The sequence below is a fragment of the Opisthocomus hoazin genome, chromosome 2, assembly GCF_030867145.1.
Source record: "Opisthocomus hoazin isolate bOpiHoa1 chromosome 2, bOpiHoa1.hap1, whole genome shotgun sequence".
NCBI lineage: Eukaryota > Metazoa > Chordata > Aves > Opisthocomiformes > Opisthocomidae > Opisthocomus > Opisthocomus hoazin.
The window spans coordinates 58,093,487-58,114,520 of record NC_134415.1 but is presented as its reverse complement, the minus strand read 5'-3'; the positions used below and the strand labels follow the sequence as shown (position 1 = coordinate 58,114,520).

The 21,034-nt window shown below is 46.3% G+C and overlaps 1 protein-coding gene across 4 annotated transcripts; it reads left to right on the top strand.

Moving 5' to 3' along the window:
- The first annotated feature begins 243 nt into the window (after nt 1-243).
- LRP11 (LDL receptor related protein 11) lies at nt 244-21,034 on the top strand. 4 transcript variants are annotated; one of them, XM_075413784.1, is made up of 7 exons: nt 244-751; nt 5,481-5,644; nt 9,228-9,369; nt 11,431-11,556; nt 12,332-12,544; nt 19,292-19,393; nt 20,462-21,034. In XM_075413784.1, the coding sequence occupies exons 1-7, from the start codon at nt 244-246 to the stop codon at nt 20,737-20,739; spliced, it is 1,533 nt and encodes a 510-aa protein (XP_075269899.1). In that variant the 3' UTR covers nt 20,740-21,034. The 4 variants fall into 4 exon arrangements, with proteins under 4 accessions (XP_075269899.1, XP_075269898.1, XP_075269900.1 ...); XM_075413783.1 differs by having other exon boundaries at nt 5,478-5,644; XM_075413785.1 differs by having other exon boundaries at nt 5,478-5,644; nt 19,664-20,555.

Below are 21,034 nucleotides of genomic sequence, written 5' to 3'. Positions count from 1 at the left end.
CCCGACTTCTTTCGCCTCCTCGCGCTTCCACACGCCGCCGCGGAGGGGCGGGGCCGGGGGCGGGGCCGGGGCGGGGCCTCCTCTCCCGACGGAGCTGTTCACAACGGCGGGTGCTGAGCGCCGCCGCGCCGCCTCGCGCAGCCGGGCGGGGCCGGCGCCTCCCCGCGCCGCGCTCGCGGGTGCCGGCGGGGGGAGCCGGTCCCGCCGCCGCTCCCGCTCCCGCCGCCGCCGCCGCCTGGGGCCATGGCGGCGCTGGTGCTGGTGCTGCTGGCGGCGCTGGGCGGGCGGGCCGTGCTGCCGGGCGGGCGGTGCGCGGCGCCGCTGGCCGACCTGCGCTCGCAGATCTCCGGCGTGGAGTCGCTGCTGGAGGAGTTCCGCCGGCAGCTGCAGCAGGAGGAGCCGGGACCGCCGGCGGCGGGCGGCGGCGGCGGCGGGGAGCGGTGCGGCGGCAGCGGCAGCTTCTCCGCCAGGCCCGACTCCATCATCCGCACCAAGGACTCCATCGCGGCCGGCGCCACCTTCCTGCGGGCCCCCCCCGCCGCGGCGGGCTGGCGGCAGTGCCTGGACGCCTGCTGCGCCGACCCGCGCTGCACGCTGGCCGTGGTGCAGGGGCCGCGGGGGCCGGCGGCGGCGGAGCGGGGCTGCTACCTCTTCAACTGCACGCACCGCGGCCGCCCCGTCTGCCGCTTCGCCCCGCACCGCGGCTACAGCACCTACAGCCGCCGGCCCGCCGGCCTCGCCCCGCCGCCGGGTAAGCGCCGCCGCGGGGCGCGGGGCCCGGCCCAAGATGGCTCCGCGCGGGGAGGGCGCCGGCAGCGGCGGCCCGGCGGCGGGGGGGAAATGGCGGCAGCCGGCTCTCGGCGCGGGGGCGGGCGGGGACGGCGGGGGGGCCCGCTCGCCGCCGCCATCTGCCGCTCCGCTGCCGCGGGGCCGCTGGCGATGCGGGGCGGGGGGGGAACCCGCGTCGTGAGGCGGGAGAGGCGGCCCGGCCGTGCCCGAGGGCGCGGGGCTTTGCGGGCTGTGCCGGCTTGGCAAAGCCCGGCACCGGGGGCCGGGAGCCGGCCGGCGGGGTGAGCGCAGCCTCGGGGGGACCAGACGGGTGCCCGGTGGCGGGGTGGCCTGGGAGCAGCGGTGCCCTGCTTCCCGGGGCTGCCGTGCGAGCGCTGCCGCCTGAGCGGGTTTCTCACTCACGGGATGCGGAGTTTCTCCTGCCCAAGGGGCTGAGAGCTGGGCTGAGGGAGGGAAGGGTCCCTCGCGGGTAGCCCGGGGGCAGCAGCGCGGAGACCCCACGAACCGCCCCCGGGGTCTGGGCCGGGTCGGAGGCGGCGGTTTGTTCAGCCCCGACGCGGGTGTAGGAACAGCATCATCCGGAGCAAGCAGCCGTAGATGAAGACAAGCCTGGGTTTCTCAGTCTGGAGTCCGTTTCCTAGCATCTGAGCCAAAGAACGTACTCACCACCTGTTGTTAAGCGGTTGCGTCTTAGTTCATTTTCCCTTAATTTCGTTACCTCCCGATGACAATACTTTCCTCTTCTTCACCTTCGGCGATGTATCTCAGCTGAAGTAGATCAGTCACTGCGTGCAGCGCGAAGAAGACCTGGCGGTGGTGTGAGTGAAAGCTCTGTGTCCAGGCGGCACCTGCTGTTACCCTCCCTTGGCAGGGGAGACCTCAGGCGTGATCCTCTGCCCGCTCCTGCCCCTGCCGTGAGAATGCCAGTGGCAATCCCCTGGATATAAGGGAGGGCAGGGGCTCGGTTTTTAGAGGAGTTACGGTGCCTAAATGTTTTTTGCAAAGTGCATGGCCAGGTAAACTAGAGAGCTATAGCGAGGAACTTACGGCAGGAAAGATGAGGCAAGGTTAAGGTACCAGAAAAAGCCAAGGTATGATTTTGGCATTTGCAGCAGGGAAAGTGTTAGTTCCACAGTATCATTTGTGTAGCAGCTCTTGGATAATTGTGTTTTATAACCCTGTATACACTTGCGAGATAGAAGGCTTCAGACTAGATTTTACATCCAAGTCACAGAGAATTAGGCTGCTTTGAAAACCTGTGAAAATGTCTTCAAATGTCCTTCATAATTTTGAACTGCCTTAATTCCATTAAAACCTGGCCCTAATGTTGAGTGCAGTTATGGCACAATGTAAATAATACTAGTGTTCAAATGATACTCCAGCTATTAGAAATCTTGAATTTCTTGAGTTCTTTGAGTTCTTGAATTCTGGAATTCTTGAATGCCTTGCCGTTTTGGCAGCTTTCATGGCTATCAGCACTGGGCTTGCAGCGATTTCGATTCCTAATCTGCAAATTGCTCTGTGTCCTGTTGGATTTATTTAGAAGCCTGCCTTGCGGGTGATGGTAGTATCGGAAACAGGGGTTTATGGCTTCTTAATGCAATTACACTGGCACTGCAGCAGAGCCACGAAAGAGAATGAACTTTTATTCAAACATCTGTCAGCCGTGACATAGACCAGGAGAGATAAAATTAAGATTGGATTCTTTTGCTGTCTGGTGTTATGTTACCACTGCATTCTTGAATTGCACTGAAAAATGAATCTGGACAACAGTGCATCATTACAGGAAGATGAAGGGATTTCTCTTCTTCCTTATGTCACCCCGTGACTGAATTTAGGAAATTTAGGAAAGAGCTTTTCATTTCAAGATTTTCTTTCATGAAGGGATCACATTTTACCTGTTCTTTTTGGGGTTTTTTTTGGAGTACTGTGGTGTTGAGTCTTCTGCTGCTTTCTTTTTGATAATCACAAACCAACATTTATCCATAAACATGGTGTCCTCGTAATTCCAAAACATTTCTGAATGTTACTGTACAGTGATCTCTAGGGCATTGTTGTTTCATTTATGTGAAGGATCTTTCTTCAGTAAACCAAACCCGATTGCTTATTTAACTCTTGGAGCAATTAAAGACAGATAAGTATTCTTCAGATCAAGTCTATCTCTGTGTGCTTCCAGAACAGTCAGCGGTGGCATGAATTTTTGAGACTGAACATTCCAGTGTAAATCCGAGTCCTTCCCTTTGCACCCGGTTTGTGCTGGTTTGGCTGTGGATTTACTTTGCACTTCCAGACAGTTTGTGTTGTGGAAACAATGAAACCCCATGTGCCTGTACTGAAAGAAGAGGTAGTTGGGTTTGCCTGTGTTAGGCAGATTTTTAAATTTCTGACGAGGGAAGAAAGAGGGCTGGAGTGCCTCAGCAGCAACGTCTGACTTTTCCTTCTGTGCTGCTCACTGGTGATGGGCAACGGTATTCATTCAGCGTTAAGGTAAACTGATATCAAAGACATTCAGGAATCGGCAGTGAAATAACCTTTTATAACAAAGCCTTCATTCAGACAGGTAACTGGCAACTCCATTATTGGCAGGCCAAGTCTGTATAAAGGGTGGAGGAAGCAGAATCAATTACGCCTGTCATGTCCCCCCCTAAGAAAAAAGTGTTTCTCGTGAAGTTGGCGGCCCCTTTTCGAGAAAGCAGCCAGCTCCAGCATCTTAGGGGGTTGATCTGGTACATCAGTTTCATACTGCTCACTTATGTTCAACCTAAATAAAAGTTAGATGTTAACAGATGCTTTCTGAGCTTGATTTTTCTGCTGACCTGCGGCTGATAGTCCTTTACTCCCGTAAGCAGTGGTTGTAAGTGGCTCCTGAGTATGCCTCCTTGGTTTTTTATGCTGACTTGTTAGAACCTTGTATTCCCCAGGTCTGGACGTGTTCCACTTACTGAGGGTAATGTATTCCGTTGCTTAAAACTTTGCTATGGAAAAAGAGTCTTTAGCTCAATGGGCTGTCTGCTCCCATGCCAGATGTCTCTCTCGGGCCAGTTTTTTCTTTACTAGAGCAAAAGACGAGCTGATTTGCCATTGATTTACCATTCTGAAGATGTTGTGGTAGCTTACAAGCAAAGGCATGGTGCCTCCATCCTTTGGGACCGGAGGCCTGAGTGTGGTCCCTCACTCGTCTGTAGCAAAGAGCTGTCACGGATTTCTGTGACCTGCCTCAGCGTGAAGCGGTTCTGCCATCGCAGCTCAGGCTGCTGGAGTGTAAAGTTAGTCCGGGAAGAGAATATCCTTATGGCACCATAATGATGGTGTTTATTAACAATGAGGGGTTTTTTTTGGCACCTAAGTGTTGGTTTCTAAACAAAGTTGGTTTTGAGAACGGAGTGTATACAGATTAGGCAAAGCTTCCTGTGCCAGCTGGGTGAGCAAGAACTGTTTCATACTTTCTATTATTAGGCCCTATTTTCAGTTATTTGTACGTTTCCCTGGCATTTGCCTCAAAATTTTCCATGCCTTACCTGCTTCTGAGAAAAAGAAGAAATAAGAAGTTTGCTGTTCAGTCAGCAATAAAAAATTGTCCCACTGCTCTGATGAGCTCTGTGCCTTCGAGCAAGTTCTTGAAACTGGAGAGGAGCACGTGCAAGGGCGAATCCCTGCGCCGATGGGGGAGCGCCTCTGCTTTCCTCGCACAGCTCTGCCCGCGCCGAGTGAAGCTACAGCCTTGCGTGCAGTAGATGCTTGTCTGAGCTGAAAATCGATATCCTTTCCAGGGTATCCTTTGCAGAGGTCGAAGAGCAGAGAGCACCCTGGCGCTTCGGGGTGCTGGGAACATCCCATGCCCAGAGAAGGAATGCAAGTTGAGCGGGGGACTGCAGAACGATACAGTCTTGTGGCTAAAGCTGTCAAATGCTGGCTTGTAGAAGTAGATTTTATCCCTCTTTCTTCCCTGCGCTGCCTGAAGGTTGCAGAGCAAGTGACCGCTTCTCAGAGGCTGTGTTGCGTAACGTACCACGGGTCTTGTGAGTCTAACCTGAAAAACTTGGGGTCTCATTGGAAAAAGTACTTAGTACTTGCATTTTTAATCAATAAGAATTGTACTTTGAATATAGCAAAATGCTACAAATGCTAAACAGTCTGAAAATCAAGCTTTGAATGTCTTAAATTAGGCACTTAAAATCAGTCAGCATTTCTTATGATTTTTGATCGTCATGTGCACTGCTTCACCAGGATGCCAGCTTATGTTAAAGAAGTCTTTCACTCCTGTAATGATGTATTATAAAAAGAGACTAAAAGCTTATTAAGTTATATGGAGTGCTATAAACGGTGTGCAGTAACTGCCATGTGAATACGTATGTAATTCATATTACATACGTTCAGATTAAAAATCTACACTGATGCTAACAAACCTGTTTGGTATATTAGTGAAACGTCCATGCACGTGGAGAGGTTTTCTATGCGATGTGCTTCTCATGTAGCAGTTATTTCCTGAAGACATTGCTGAGGATCGAACGGTTACCTAAAATTTAAGTAGATTCACTTAACAAAATGTGCACTAATGAACATGTCCTACCTTTCACGGAGTTGCACAGCAGTGAATCAATACCTTGACCAAGAAAAAATACGTTTTATATAAATAATCACTCATTTTCCCCTGATAAATAACTGAGCTTCTCTTTTTTTAATTGAAGAAGAAGAAGAATACGACGAGCCTCCACGGTGCAAGGCGGGACAAGATGTTGTGCTGCAGTCACCTGTCGACTGGGTGCTCTTGGATGGCCGAGGAAGCTCAGACGACCGTGGAATTGTGCAGTACGAGTGGTTATTGGTGCAAGGTGACTCGTCGGTGGAAATGAAGGTACACGTGCAGTCTCACACATGGCCAGTCTTTCGCAGGTTGTTGTGTTAGTTATAGCGGTTTTAAACGTAGAGCTAAAACACGAGATGCATTCAAATGGATACGGCTACCAGGCACCAACATTAGGATGACTGTACAACGTGAGCATTTATTTCATAGGACCATGGAGCAGGCCAGGTTGGAAGGGATCTCGCAAGATCGTCTGGTCCAACCTTTTGTGAGTGAGGGAGCCTAGATGAGATTATCTAGTGCCCTGTCCAGTCACATCTTGAAAACCTCTGGCAATGGAGACTACTGTGTCCCTGGGGAGGTTGTTCCAGGGATTATTTCTAGAGTTTTATGCAGTTTGTCTGTCTCCAGGATGGCATGAGACAGCCAATAGCACACAAGTAGATGCTAATACTCTACTGTATTTCAGCTCTTCTTTTCTTTTACCATTGTTTGTGCTCACTGCACTTGGTTTTCATCTTCTGTGATCCAGGTTAGAGATACCTCAGTAGCTCAGTTACTGAAAATAATAAGGTATTCCCACCAACAGTCTTCTGTTGATGCTTATCGAGAAACTGCAAAGAAATGTGTGATGTAGACCTTATCAGATACCTTGGGATGCTATTTTATTACATCCATGCAATTTCTGCTGCAATTGGATTTCAACTTAAATATTCAGGACATGCTGGGAACTCCACCTAGAGTGGGAGGAACGTGTAAAGGGGAGAGGGTGTGGGCCATAGACCTTACTGTTGTTGAGATGCTGCCAATGGGTAGGAAGAGTTTAAGCAGGCCAGGATCAACAACAGGAACAGTCCAGAACCCGAGAGGCCATGTGTGCCAGTGCCACCATGAGCAGTACCTGACAGTTGCTGCTTGTGTCTGTTCAGATCGGTAATACCAAAGACAGAATACCAATATCAGCAAAGTTACTGAAGATGTGTAATGATGGAACAAACCAGACATTTGCCTAACACAAAGAGCTAGCTAAATGCATTGAAACCTATAGTTGTCATCCATGGAAAAAGCCAACAGAGCAATTGGTTATTCCTTAGTCTCCCGGAGGGCAGCGTAGGTAGTGTGTGCGTAATTGAAGATCGCCATGTCACAGTTAGGAAACATGCTGCTGGGTGAACCCTAAGAAGACAATTGGGTTTCTCTGGTGAATGGTTACTGAAATTTATGCACAAGTAACTTTTTATAAACATATTCCTCGCTGAAAACACAGCAGGGGTGTTCAAAAGTGTTAGCTAAGCCAAGGCTGCATGCTTTTGAAAGTTCTGTCTTCTACTGCAAGATCCACACCTTTGGAAGGGTGACTGCAGTCAGCCGGTTCTGAATGACTTGAGGGTGTATTGCAGCTTGAAACTGTCATGTCAAAGACCACTGCGAGTTTGTTTATCTTCATTTATTATTTTATTGGCTTGAAAATTAAAAGGCCAGAAGGCTTTGGTAAGGAGTGTGAACAGCATAATACATAGAAAAGACTTTAATGAAGCTCTAATAGTTGCTAGATACCATCTGGATGAAATGAACATTTTATTATCAAGAGTTGTTAATCTGACCCTTTGCAGCATTATTTTCTTTAAATAGCGATTAAATACTCTTTAAATTAATCCGTGGTGTAGTAGTATATCTACAGTAAGAAAAAAATTGGAAGTTAATTAAAAAATTTAAAGTTCATGTTTGTACTTGTGATTTTTTTTGTACCATCTTCAGTTGCTGTCTTTAGTGCTTTAGTTGCTGGATTTCGTGTCATTTATTCTTAGAAAATTATATATGAATCCATAGCTACAAGGGAGAATGGGACTGTGTTTAAATAAGATAAAAGGCAGCTGTTGCACTGCACTTATGTACCAATGAATAAATAGAAGGCAGAGGAGGGGAAAGGACTGCTATAAAGAGATCTTATCGCATTGTAGAAGGAAGCCAGTGGAAAATTTTTTTTCTGTTATGGCTGGTTATTGCCTCTTATGTAATTTGCTTCTGAGGTTGTTACACATGCTGTAGCTGTGCAGCTCTGTGACACGTGGGGGCAGTTATGGGTTGTTTTTTTTCAAAATGCTCATTGTCTTGAAATTTACTGTCCGGTTTGAGCCAGAGTTTGTAAGAAAGCAGGTGCAGTCGGGCATTCTTCAGGGCAGGATGGAGACCAAAAGGAAAGCACAGAGGCTGCCAGGAGGAATGGCGGTGTATTTGAAAGTCAGTGGCGTTCCTCTGGCTCTGCACTGAGAGGAGAGTTGGACTCCATGGCTTTAGAGTTTTAAATACCGTATTTGCTCTGACATTAGTTATGGTGAACAGCAGCATGTGGTTTTTAGAGCAAATTTATTTCTGTAATATGCTAAAGAATAAAATTCTAAGGGGTCATATACTCCATCAGGAGGTAATTAACAGCATAATCAGATAACCGAGTGCATTCGTGTGAATAGAAAAGGAAAGAAATTTCAGTTAGGAAATGCACTTATGAGAAGAGCAAAATGTGTTTGTCAATACACCCTGCTATAAAGCTAGGTCTAGGACTCTATTACCGTATTTATTGAAAATTCCTGTTCTCTTTTAGGCACGAAAAGAAACTTTAAATAAGCAAGCCAAAGATCTTTATTGATTTTTTTTTTAATGTTAAAGATAATCACAGATTATTGTAACGTACCTTTCAATTACTTATAAAAATATCATTTGTAAAAATGCACTACATGTCCAAAAAAGCTACAGCACTTTTTTGTAGTTACTGAAGTATATGTAACTGAATTCTCAGACAGCTGGAGTCATTTGTGACTGGTAATTGTCACAAGGTTAAAAAAAGTTTAGCATTTACAAATATAACACTCATTTTATACAAACTTACTTCTAATTTACCAATGTACTAGTAATGCCATTTTGACACCTATTTTAAATTATCATAAAATAAGTTGTTTTATTAATTTCTTAATTATCTAATCTAATTTAAGTTCTTTCTGTATTTGTATTGCATGACCTTCTGAAACCGAATGTTTAGGTCACTCGCTACAGAAGAACTTATTTCTGGTTCAGAACAAGGCACGGAAATTCAGTGTGGGTCATGGAAAAATTCTGTCCAGCAGTTTGCAAAAGTTGCAAGTGACTACATCAAATGTCATACTGGGCAGAGGTGGGCAGTCTTATTAATAAAGCAATGCTATCAGTCACCTTATCATAAATAAATAGCAAAAGTAACTTCTGTGGATACATGCATATTGTCTACAGATAAGTCAACAGAGAGCAAAATACTCTAATATTTTACTGCATACCCTCTAAAACTACACTTCTAATTACTGAAAAAGTGAGTTAAATGTATGTTTCCATTTATTCTTCAGTGTTAAGATCCACAGCTCCAGGTAACTGAGTGTACCGGGAAAAACCGTACATAAATGCTGAATGTGTTTATTTTTACAAATGGATGTGAAAAGAAAGATCAAAATGTTACATGTTGGTACACGTGCTTGAGTGGGCTGGCTAGACTTAAGTATTTAATCTGCATGAAAAGCGTTGTCCGGAAATGAGCTCCCTGTTCCTGAAGTTGATGGACAGATCCTTTATACCAATCTGTTTTTTTTCTCTGTGTCTCTTTTACCAGGTACCACAACCAGGAACACTGAAACTGTCTCACGTCCAGGAAGGCGGGTATATTTTCCAGCTAACTGTGACAGACACCGCAGGTCAGCAGAGCTCTGACAACATCTCTGTGACCGTTCTGCCCATGGTTCATTCTGCAGCAGGTGAGACAATGGCTGGAGCCGTTGCCTGTGTGACACCCAGGGTATGATGATATTCAGAGCAAGGGACTCGATGGAGGCAGAAGTCTTATTCTCCATTTCTAGTGGGGTTTTTGCCTGTATTCATTACTTAATGACATCTCTTTCAGTTTTAAATTGCTGTTTCAAAGTGAGGAAGCAAGCAAGCATGGCTTCTTTGTTAGAGCAGTAATACTTCCAAGCATTTAAAGGCTCATCCTTGCATTGCAAATAAGCATGCAGGGTTGGAAAAATGAAATGCTGCCATATGTATGAGGCACATCCTGACAGTCCGTTGTGTAGGTCAGATGGTGCATGGAAGGTGACAAGGCTTGTGCTATAGTGAAGACCCAGTTAAAAGCAGTTAATAGTGGGTGTGATACACAGACTAATAATAATATTGGCCTGCATCTGTAGTCTAAAAGATGGGATGGTTTCTTGTTTTCATGCATTTAAGCTTTTCAGTGTAATGGTTGTTATTGAAGCCTTATGTTACTGGAAGCTGAAGCTGGGACTGACCCATCATTTTAAAACTCTGAGCTCAAGAAACATGCAAAAAGCATCAAAAGTAGAAAAGAAGTTACATTTCAGTGGCTGCCAATTCTGTGCTTTTTAATGTAGTAACTTCTAATTACATTGTAATTAGCAAGTTGCTAATATGGATCTGCTGCTCTGGCACAAGGTAAAGGTTAAATAGCATCATCACTGTGTTCAGCTGAAGTGGTGAAAACTTTGCTCTGCACCAGTGCAGTATCTCTACATGAGAGGGTAGTCCCAGTGCCAATAAATTGGTATTACAAAAAAACAGTTACAAATCTGTTTAGTAACCCCTGTATTCCAGTAATGGATGACAGAGTTGTATTCATTAATGTTGAATTCAGCTAAAGCAGCCAGAGAGGTTTGCTGGTTTGTTTACTTGCTGCTGTGGGTATCCGTGGTACCTTTTGGGTAGAGCACACAGAAGATTTGCTGCCTTTTTTCTAATTCCCCAAGTCCATTTGCAATTCAAGTGCTACTGCTATGGTTAAGCCAGTCTGCGGTGCCTTAATGCATGTCAGACCGGCACTATTATTAGTACTGAAATTTAGGAGATGCATTTTCTGAGTATGATTTTAAGGGTTTTAAACAGGCGCCTGTGTTCCTGCTGAACTTTCCTTAGCATTGCTCATCTTTTTGGTACATGGCAGGATAGCAATCGAAGGCTGTGACTTGGTTATGCAAATCGATTTGCTGTTACAACATTAACCAAACACTGAATTTGACAGTGCTTTACAAAGCAATGAACTACATCGATGCTGGAAAGACAAAAGCACAGATGTAAACACTTGATAATTAGAAGGTCAGAATGGATTTCAGGAAAGCTGAGTATGCAAAATGGAGCATCCAGGGACACTCTCCATTTCTAGGGGAGTCTAAATATTAAAGCAGGCAGCAATCAGTTCTTTCTGGTGAAGGTCACTTGTAAGACTTCACGCTCACTCCTGTTCTGACACGTACTGTATTGGAGTCAATGGATTGCTCATAGGCATAAATGATGAGCATTCTTTCAGTATTTTAATGAGGTGGCAAAAAACATGCCATAAAAGATCCCATATAATCCATATGTGTGCACGTAAAATAATGTATTGTCAGAAATACAGAATGGGTATATAGTAGGAATTACGTGTTGGAGAAATGCAGTTACAACCATAGAGATGTCGTTTATATATTTTCAGGACTGTATGGGGTCTTTCAAGCTTAGGCCAGCAGAGTTTGAAGTGCTATAGGAGTGCTGCAAAAAGTGTAAGGTGCTACGGCCTCCAGGTTGAGTATTCCTGAAGTAAAGAGATTGCCAGAATAGTGATGAGGGTGCAAGGAACAGCTATCAGCTATATTAGCTTCTGTGTCAATATAGCTGAGCCTGGCCTTTCTTCAACTTTCTGCCTTGTTCGTGGAGTCCTTCTTGACATAGTGTGGTTTTGCTTTTTCCTTGGCAATGCAGCTTTTAGTCATTGACTCAGTATTTGCTGCTTGGATTTTGGTAATTTGAGAATTCTTTCTCAACAGCCTGTGTCGGGGTTTGCTCTCGCTACCAGTTTCTCTGCGATGATGGCTGCTGCATTGACATCACGTTTGCTTGCGATGGCGTGAGACAGTGCCCTGACGGATCGGATGAAGCTTTCTGCCAGAACTGTAAGTGCACCGGGCCCCCGTGCAGACTGTGAAAGTAACCACAGCCTGAATGACCACAGGGAAATGATGCCGCTTCTGTGGCCTCTCTCCCTGTGAGCATGCAGCTTGCGCCCACCATAGAGCCTTTCCTTGGAAATCGTACGTGGGAAGGGTTCGTGTCCGCATATGCTCAGATATATGAGCAGATGCTCAGAAATTAACTCCCCTTTCTTCCAAGCATATCAAAACTGTCCAGGGTCCCCAAATGACAGATTTTCTGTTAGACTTCTCAGCATTTAAAAGGTCAGTTCTTTACTTGCATGGTGATTCTGGAAACAAGGACCCTGGTCTTGATCTGAAAGGGTGTCTCAGAGTTATGCTTCAAGGTGCAGTTGTGCACCTTGCAAGACTGTGAAGCGCTGGAAATGTGAGCACGTAGGGGAACCAGCTGATTCACCATCGCTCTGTTTGCTTCCATCAGTCATCCTCAATGTATGCTCAGCCAAGTGAACAAAAACCATCAGCAGGTGCGTTGACACAATGGCTAACCATCCTTTTATTGACGTTTCAGTTCCTGGATTTCACTCTAGGGTTCATGTGTATACTCTTGCTTAAGAACTGACAGCGGGCAGTTGTTAACTTGCTACGTCTCTGGAACTCAGCTTCATCATATGTCTGAACCTGATGAGCTTGTTTAGCTTGCCTCAAGGCCCATATTGGAGGGTCTTCCACCAGAACACTCCCATTCCCTTCAATTCTTTATAAAAATGATGATTTTTGTTTCTGTTTAACGTAGTCAGCCCGGGCCGGAAGACGGTGACTCATGTGGCTCTTGGCACTACCCAGCAAAGGACTGTAGGACTGACAGAAAACGCAGATGAAAACTTCTCTGCAGAAAACACCCTGAAAGCCACTGCCAGAGATCAACCACTTCTTGCAGTGGATGCAGACGTATCTAACCAATCGCTTTCTCAGGGACCAAAGAAACAAATCAGTGGATTTGTGCCAGGTAAGAATTTAAATGAACCAGTTTCAATAAGTCTTTCTCTCTTGAGGTGGAAAATGTTTTGCTCCTTAAATTTAATTTAATTGTCTTTTGCTGCCTGGCTAAGAGTAAAAAATCTGCAAATGTACAAAATGCAAAAGAAGCTTGTAATAATTGTTACAACTAGGTATTGCTTTATAAAGTCAAGTCTGGTTCTTACCAGGTGCAAAAAGAAAGTTAAAATGTAGAAATGCTAGGAAAAGAAGAGAGTCTTATGGAACTAAACGTGCACTGAGCTAAATACAAATTCTGCCACAGGTTCAGCTGTGTGAGCTGGTGTATGAGGCTCTTTAAATCTGTAGGAGGGTACCTTCAGCAGAACGTAACAAAGTACTGTTCAGCTTGGGTGCGAGTAATTGCATCTCTCCTGGTGCTAACTCATGACACCCCCACCTCCCCCACCCCCCCCCAACAAGTAATATCTCAATTATTATGGGCATTTTTTTTCTGAAATGTGTCTCCAGGGCAGGATAAATCTTTTATCACTATAGAGAAGGCTCAGTCTTTGGTAACAAACAACACCAGGTTTCCAGTCGTATCCTCCATAGTGGCTGCGAGCCTGTTGTGAGTCAGCGTGTAGTGATGTTACAGGCAGAGTCACCAGCCCTTGCCTTGGTGAAACTCCAGAAGCTGCAGTGAAACTGGTCTGTCTTTTAAGGTTCTTGCTGGTGAATTAAAATGATCTGAAATGGCAACTGAATGAAAGCAAAACTGCATGCACAGAGCCTAAAATGAACGGAAGACCTCCCAATTTTATTTCTTCAGAGTTCAGACTGATTCTTGCTGCCCAAGATGCAGCTAATTACAAACAAACAGCTTTATTTTCTTGTTACAACAGAGCAGTGTACCCTCTGCTCCTGGCTCTGGTAAAGGGCACTTCCCTGGCTGGCACTTTAAAGTTTCTTCTGATGCTTGCGCTTCATCTGTGGAGACCGCAGAGGGAGTGAAAACAACGTTCTTCAACAGTTTGACTGCCTCGGTGAATGTGTAGGAATGGATAGCAAAATTGTCTCTCAGATGTTTCCCCCTTTTCTGGCAGTGTGGATGACCTCAGTGTTCCTTATTGGAATGACTTAAAATTCTGAAGTCTGCCCCAAACCCTTCTCGCAGGCATAGCCCTGCGTGACACCTGATACAGGGCCACCCCAACTAAACATCAGATTGCCAAAGGGCGCTACGGGCTCCAGTGGAAAGTCAGCTCCTGAGTAGGTCTCAGAAACCATCGGGCTTGTGAATCCAGAATTAAAACCAGAATTGAGGTCACCAACTTTGGCAGCCTATAATCAGAGGTTATAATTGGAAGCGCGTGTAAAAGCGTGGCTCTTTTACATAGTCATTTTCTGTGTTTACCCATCACACACTGGCTGACTTGCACTGTGTTTGCTCTCAAGGTAGCCTTTTGCACAGCAGCAGACAATAAAAGAAACAAATTATTATGAAACAGAAAAAAATGTGATGGGGCTTCAGTGATTAGTGTACTAGCAGAAGCTGTTGTAAACTTTTTAATTTTAAACAGGCAAGATTCCCAGCTGACCATGTCTGGTTTTAATTCTTGTGGTTTTAATATTCCTCTTTTGACAAGGCTCAGTCAGAATTTAAGTTCAGTTAAATGATACTTAAGGATTTCCTTGTGGAATCAAAGGACCCAGTCCTTACTGGCCCAGGAGCCCAGTACTTTTAACCAAAAAAGCAGCAAAAAGCTCAGTGAGTTTTTAAATTGCCTGTGGGTCATTTCCAAAGAGGGTGCATCTGGCGGGACTTGAAGAGGTGCTAGGTACCTGGGTCCAAAGGGCAACTGCCAAAATCTGCTCTGAGTTACTGTCTTCTCACGCAGACGCTTAAACTGCGTAGGAGTCGCAGGCTGTACATTCATGATTCCCAGATCCAGAGAGGTTCAAGTCCTGCCCCACCATCTTTAGGGAGCTGAGGAGACAGGCATCTAATCTATTCCAATCCACCCAGATCCATTAATTGGATTTCTCCCCATCACTGCTATCTCAAGGTTGTTACAGACCAAATCTAATAATTGGGTGCTACAAAAATGAGAGACACAGAAATGCTGGAGCAGCTCCATGAGGCCCATCTGGAAAAGTGTTCAGGGGGGCAGTAATTGCTAGAGGCATTTCTGAGGAGAGGTAAGCAGCACTGAGCAGAAACCACACCAGCTGCCTCAGCAGGTCAGCCACTCTGCTGGCAGATATTCTGCTCTGGGATGGAGACAGTGCCGGACCCGCTGCTGGTGCCAAGGCAGAACCAGCACCTCCCAGTCACACTGTAAAAGTCTGTGTTGGACCAAGACAATAATGTTGCATGTTGGCCTAGAGCTGGCTTAGCAAACATCTAGGCTCCTGATATACTGTTCTAAATAAATTTAAAAATAAGCTTTAATGATTTTAATGTCAACATGGCGCAAAGCTGTCTACTTAAGATACATATTAAGAGCTATGGCTTCACAGCGGCAGCACAGGTTCCAGCTTTTCACTTGAGAGTGCTCGTTCAGGGCTACATTTGTCTTATTTCTTAGTTGGCATTTGCAGATCATCATGGAAATGCAAGTCAGGAAGGAAGACGTGATGCTCTTAGATCCAAGGACTGCAAGGCAGAGCAAGAGGAGGCGTTTGTTAATATTAAGGGTAGCTTACCTACTGGAGACAGCACGTGGCAGGTTCTAGGGGGCTGCTAGACACGATGCTCGATACAGGAGCTTTCAGCTGACTTTTAAAGAACAGATGTTTTTCCAAAGAAGTTGCAGAACTGGGGAGCTGCTTTCTTTTCTTTTTTACATTTGTTTTTATTACAATGGTGGTTACACTACCAATAAATACAGGTCCCTTTAGCTACTTACCTTCCCATAAGCAGCTTGCATCTCTGAGAATCCAGTAAAGATGTCCAGTAAAGGGACCTCCTTGTCGAAAACCACCATAGTTAGCTTTTGTCTGTTTTAAAAGGAGCCGGGCTGAGCTGTAATGTTTTGGGCTGCGGGATAGTTCCTCGCAGCAGGAATATGAGCTTTCTGCCCATGAGGGTAGTACGAGGGGAAATTTGTCCCAGGATCCATTTTCTCCTTACAGTTTCTCTGCCTCAGATTTCCCTTAACCTGCTTTCTTTACTCCAGGAGCCCCTCATGCTTGACTCTGACTTGATACAAGTGTTTTAAGGATTTACATTTATGTATGAAAATGTGAAAACATGCAAGTCCCAGGCAAGGCCTGTTTAAAACTTCTACCTGACCTTGCAGAGGATCTATTCGCAATGAAGAGGGGGGGAAAAAGACCAACCCCAAAAAACGCCCAAACCTCATTCATTGTTGACAACGGGTGAATCTTGCTCTGCACTCCTTCCTTTCCAGCGGGATTCCTCTGCAGCAGGGTGCCTCCAGGGGAACACCAGGTCTGACTTAGGGATGACCTCCTCAGGCACTCTGGGCACGGAGCCTGCTGCGACAGACGCGTCGTTTACTTTTGCCCAAGCTGGGAGGACAAACATTTTCTTCGGTATTTGGGAGCGGATGCAGGAAGAGGCATCAGGTGTCAGTAGAGGAGTCCTTTCCCTTTGCAGACATCTCTCCGAAGGGAAGCAGCCCAGGCCGCATCTACTCCAAAGGCCCGCACGGCGTTTCTGCGTGGCTGCCTCCGAAGTGCCCCGGCGCCCTTTTGCAGGGAAGCTCTCAAGCCCAGCTGCCTGTTCTGGCACCGCTGCTCTTGCGAACGCATAGCACAAAGACGTCGTTGCACAAAGCGCACTGGGGCAAGCAGTGGGCTGGTTTCTAGGCAGCAGTGGCCAGTCCGGCAAACACGGTCGCGCAGACGGGTTGACTTCGCAAGCAGCCTGAAGATCTGTGCTCCCCAGCACAGCCAGCTCGAGTGTGTAAATCACCGTAGCAGCTTTGCGTTCCCCTGGCATGGGCTCTCCGCCTCTCCCCGGGCTGCCCACGCCTGCTGTTGTGCAGTACTGCTCTGGGCTGGAATTACAGCGTTCGACCGAGCGCCCAAGCCTTAGTCATGCTTTTGCTGCGGAGGCATCGACAGCAGGAGCCATAACCTAAATCTCTAATTGAGGGTAACTGGAAAGGGCTAGAAATTGCAGTTTCCCAGGCATGGACTAGAAAGCGAAAACAAAACGAAACCCACCTAACGTGCTTTATGTCAGGCTCCTAAACCTGTCTGGGGAAATCTCGCTTTATTTTCTAGTTGAGAACAGACAGGATGTTGAGGAGCATTGACTCTGACAGCCCCTCCAGCCCTCTAAGAACAGCCACAAGCCTTAACAAAACCCTACCAGCTTTATTGAAAAGATTCTGTTCTTCTTCTACCCTTCCCAAGTTTTGCCACTAAACTTCTCTCCCAATGTATTTGCCAAATGTCTTTACAAGCAGTGGACTTAAATATTCCCTTTACTGAAATGGCAGGGAAACAAATTTCTACAAGAGGCATTCAGATCTAGCCTTGTCATGCAGGCTGCAGCAGCTCTAAGAAGAGCCGATGTCTTTTGGGTATTTCCAAAACAAAGACAAATATTCATTTAATTTAATTTAGGGAAGACAGAAGCAGAAAACAGCTGCTGCTTTTGGTCTCATTTACGTTCAGATTATTTTGCACAGCTCTGACACCATACAGGTACCTTAAAGCCGCTATGGTTTACACTTGGGATTTCCTGAAGTCTCCTTTACATGCCAGAACAACTTAAAGAACGCGAATGGGAAGGGGGGCTGCGGCTTGTTTCGAAGGCATTTCCTAGCAGGTGAAGGTAGCGTTGATGCACCCCTAGGCACAATGGCAGGGCAGTAAAGCCAGAGCCTGGGAGGCTGTGTGTGCCTTAGAGTGAGGACATCAGCGCTAACCTCATGCCAGCATCGGTGAAACAATTTAAGGTCTAATTAATGGTCGTGTGTATTTGCTGCTGCCACTGACAGGGACACGTTCTGCAGTGCTTCGGAGCTGGTGGTGGTGGGTGGGAGTTGTGCGTGGTGCATGATCCAAGCTAATTGACTTAAACACTTCCTTCACACCCACCACTATATGTAATGCCAGTTACAACATTTCATATTCCTGTTTCACAGATCTTGTGGCATAGTATGTTTGCACTGGCATCGTCACAGTTCCGAGGGCTGCCAGCAAATATATCACAGCACAGTCAAAGTGCCCTTCAATATTTATCAGTAAAAAACAAATATAGTCATTACATTTTAAAACACAGTCATATTTCTGATTTTTGCGAAGGTATGTGGGTGGGTTAAGCTGTTGCTCTTGCACGAAGCATCCCCATAGCTACTGGTATAGGACTTCAGTGGGAGGGTAAGAGGAGGGAGTCCCAGCTGAGTTATTCTTTGCTCCTGTGAAGCAAGACTGCAGCCGCCTGCACTCAGAAGACAAACGCTTCTTGGCAGCAAACTATGCATTGTCTCTTCTTGTGTAGTTACAGTGCTCTGCTACATCGTCTGTACTACACAAAGTTGAGGTGGCTCCAAGTCATCCTCTGAAATGTTTTCCTCACTTATTTTTATGTCTTCCAAGTACATAAGTTCTGCATCTATATGTGGCTGGTAACAGATTTGTGTAGCCAGCTTATGCATTTCCCACTTTACAAGTTCCAAGGGTGGACATCATAGAATCATAGAATCACTAAAGTTGGAAATGACCTCTAATATCATCAAGTCCAACCGTCAACCCAGCACCACCATGCCTGCTAAACCATGTCCCAAAGTGCCACATCTACACGTTTTTTAAACACTTCCAGGGATGGTGACTCCACCACCTCCCTGGGCAGCCTGTTCCAGTGTCTCACCACTCTGTCAGTAAAGAAATTTTTCCTAATATCCAATCTGAACCTCTCCTGACTCAACTTGAGGCCATTGCCTCTTGTCCTATCCCTAGTTATTTGGGAGAAGAGACCAACACCTGCCTCACTACAGCCTCCTTTCAGGCAGTTGTAGAGAGCGGTAAGGTCTCCCCTCAGCCTCCTTTTCTCCAGACTAAACAGCCCCAGCTCCCTCAGCCGCTCCTCACAAGACTTGTGCTCTAGACCCTCCACCAGCCTTGCTGCCCTTCTCGACATGCTCCAGCACCTCAGTGTCCTTCTTGTGGTGAGGGGCCCAAAACTGAACACATTACTCAAGGTGCCGCCTCATGAGTGCCGAGTACAGGGGCACAATCACCTCCCTACTCCTGCTGACCACACCATTCCTGATACAAGCCAGGATGCCGTTGGCCGCCTTGGCCACCTGGGCACACTGCTGGCTCATGTTCAGCCGGCTGTCAACCAGCACCCCAAGGTCCTTTTCCGCCGGGCAGCTTTCCAGCCACTCCTCCCCGAGCCTGTAGCATTGTGCACTGTTGATTAACATAACTCGAAATGGCCTCATTTTCACCTATATAATGGTGTTAGTAAGGTTTTAGCTCAGATTGGTCTACACCCCATTATGGGAGTTTATCAAAGAGAATTTATATCTGTCTTTTTTCGGTGGAAAATGACCCACTTGGGTTTGGTTGAGATGCATTGTGGTTTGCTATGCAAAATTGAATTTACATTTTAGCTTTAGTTTCACATTATTTCAAAATTCAAGTTATACAGTAGGAGTCAGTTCTTAAACTAGTTGGGGGTTTTTTTCCTAAGCATAAATGCTTTCACATTATTTAATTCTAGTGTCCTGTGGATAAGACTTCCTGAGCCACTGAACTGCAATATTCGTTTATCTTGCTTGACTTTGTGCAGATAACAGTTCCTCAGGGAAAAGAACAGATGATAAAAACGGGAATGGCATAACTGTGCCGAAGAGAGATCAGCTTGGAGGTGGCCGTCCAGTCCCAGAAACAGGTAAGACTGACCATGTGAATTCATTTTGAGTGATGTTAGTTTTTCAGTCAGGTGCTATAGATCCAGATACTCTAGTCAAGAACTGAATAACATACTTCTATATTCTGAACATGTATGATCATACAGTTTAGTTTCTCAGCATGAGTTGCTCCAACTATTAGCACCTAACTGATAGACTAGCTGTACATTTGAAAAAAAATAATTTAAGGTTTTCTCTACCAATTTCTCACCATATGAAATAAAGTGTAATTTCTCTTAACCTCGTTGTAGGTGCTGTGTTACCCTTAGCCTTAGGCTTGGCCATCACTGCTTTACTGCTGCTTATGGTTGCTTGCAGACTGCGTTTAGTGAGACAGAAGCTTAAAAAAGCTCGACCCATTACATCCGAAGAGTCCGATTACCTCATTAATGGGATGTATCTCTAAAAATTGGATTTAGGTCAGTTGTTTTCTCCCCTTTCTTCTGTGTCCATGAACCTCTGCCTCTACAACAGGACCAAAACCTTTAGTTGAGTTTCAAATGTAGAAGAAGCATACGAGATGAGGAACATGTTCTTCCCCTTCGGTGATAAAATAAAGAAGTGGGTAGATGCCCATGCTCAGAAAATAAGAAGCGTTCAGGCTCTGGACAGTAGCTCCAGTTGGCTCTTGCACAGAAGACCCTGCAAGGTGGGGACCCCCTGCACTGGGCCCGGGGTGCCCTTGCCCTCACCGCAGCAGTCGGGGTCCTGGCTGCGGCAGAGCGTGACTGGGGCCAGGGCACTGGAGCAGCCAAGGCCCAGCAGCCCCGGCCACGCTGGCTGAGGCTCCGGGGGAAGCCCGTGCCACCCTGCTCTTCTTAGCGCTGCCACCACTGTGCTCCACTCCAGGGACCAGGACGCTCCAGACTAACACGTGGCTTCGCTGACCAGCAGAGCCTGACCTGTGGACTTTCCACCCGATGCACTGGGAGTGTTCTCGTTAAAGAATTTGTCTTGCTTTGTTAATGACAAGCAGTCGGTATCTAAGCACCAGCTTTTCTAACGAAATTTGGGATATAAGGAACAAAGCGTCTTTTTTTCATTCATAGTTCAAACCTATGTGCAGCTCACAGAGTCACGCTTACTAAATGCTACAATGAAGAAATACAAGCCCTCAGCGGATGAGTTTGGACTTGCCAGCACTCAACAGCAGCCGTGTGCAATCCTGGAGCTACATCTGCCCCCGGAGCTCAGGGCTTGTCCAGCTTTTTCCAGCCCTAGCTTGACCCCCTCCACGGCGTGTGAGAGCAGCACGCAGCGGCTTCTGCCTGAGACGCCGGAGCGCAGGATTCCTGCTGGTTATCCCACAGCTCCCTGCAAAGCTTGAAAGCTTCAGCAACCTGCCCCGTCCCAGCGAAATTCTCATAGAATTAGAGCAAGTAATTGATATGTGTGAGTGAACTTCAGATGTGTTAACGGTAAAACGTGTACAGTACATGTTATATATACGTATATAAACATACACACCGTGCTGTCTATCTTGTTCGACTGTCCAAGGATGTCCCATTCATCACGGTCCCAATAAAACCAGAGGCAAATGAGGCATGCATCTTTTTGTATGTCGTCTTTTGTACTTCAGTAACTTCGAGTCAGCCATGGTATACAAATGGTTCATGTAAAAT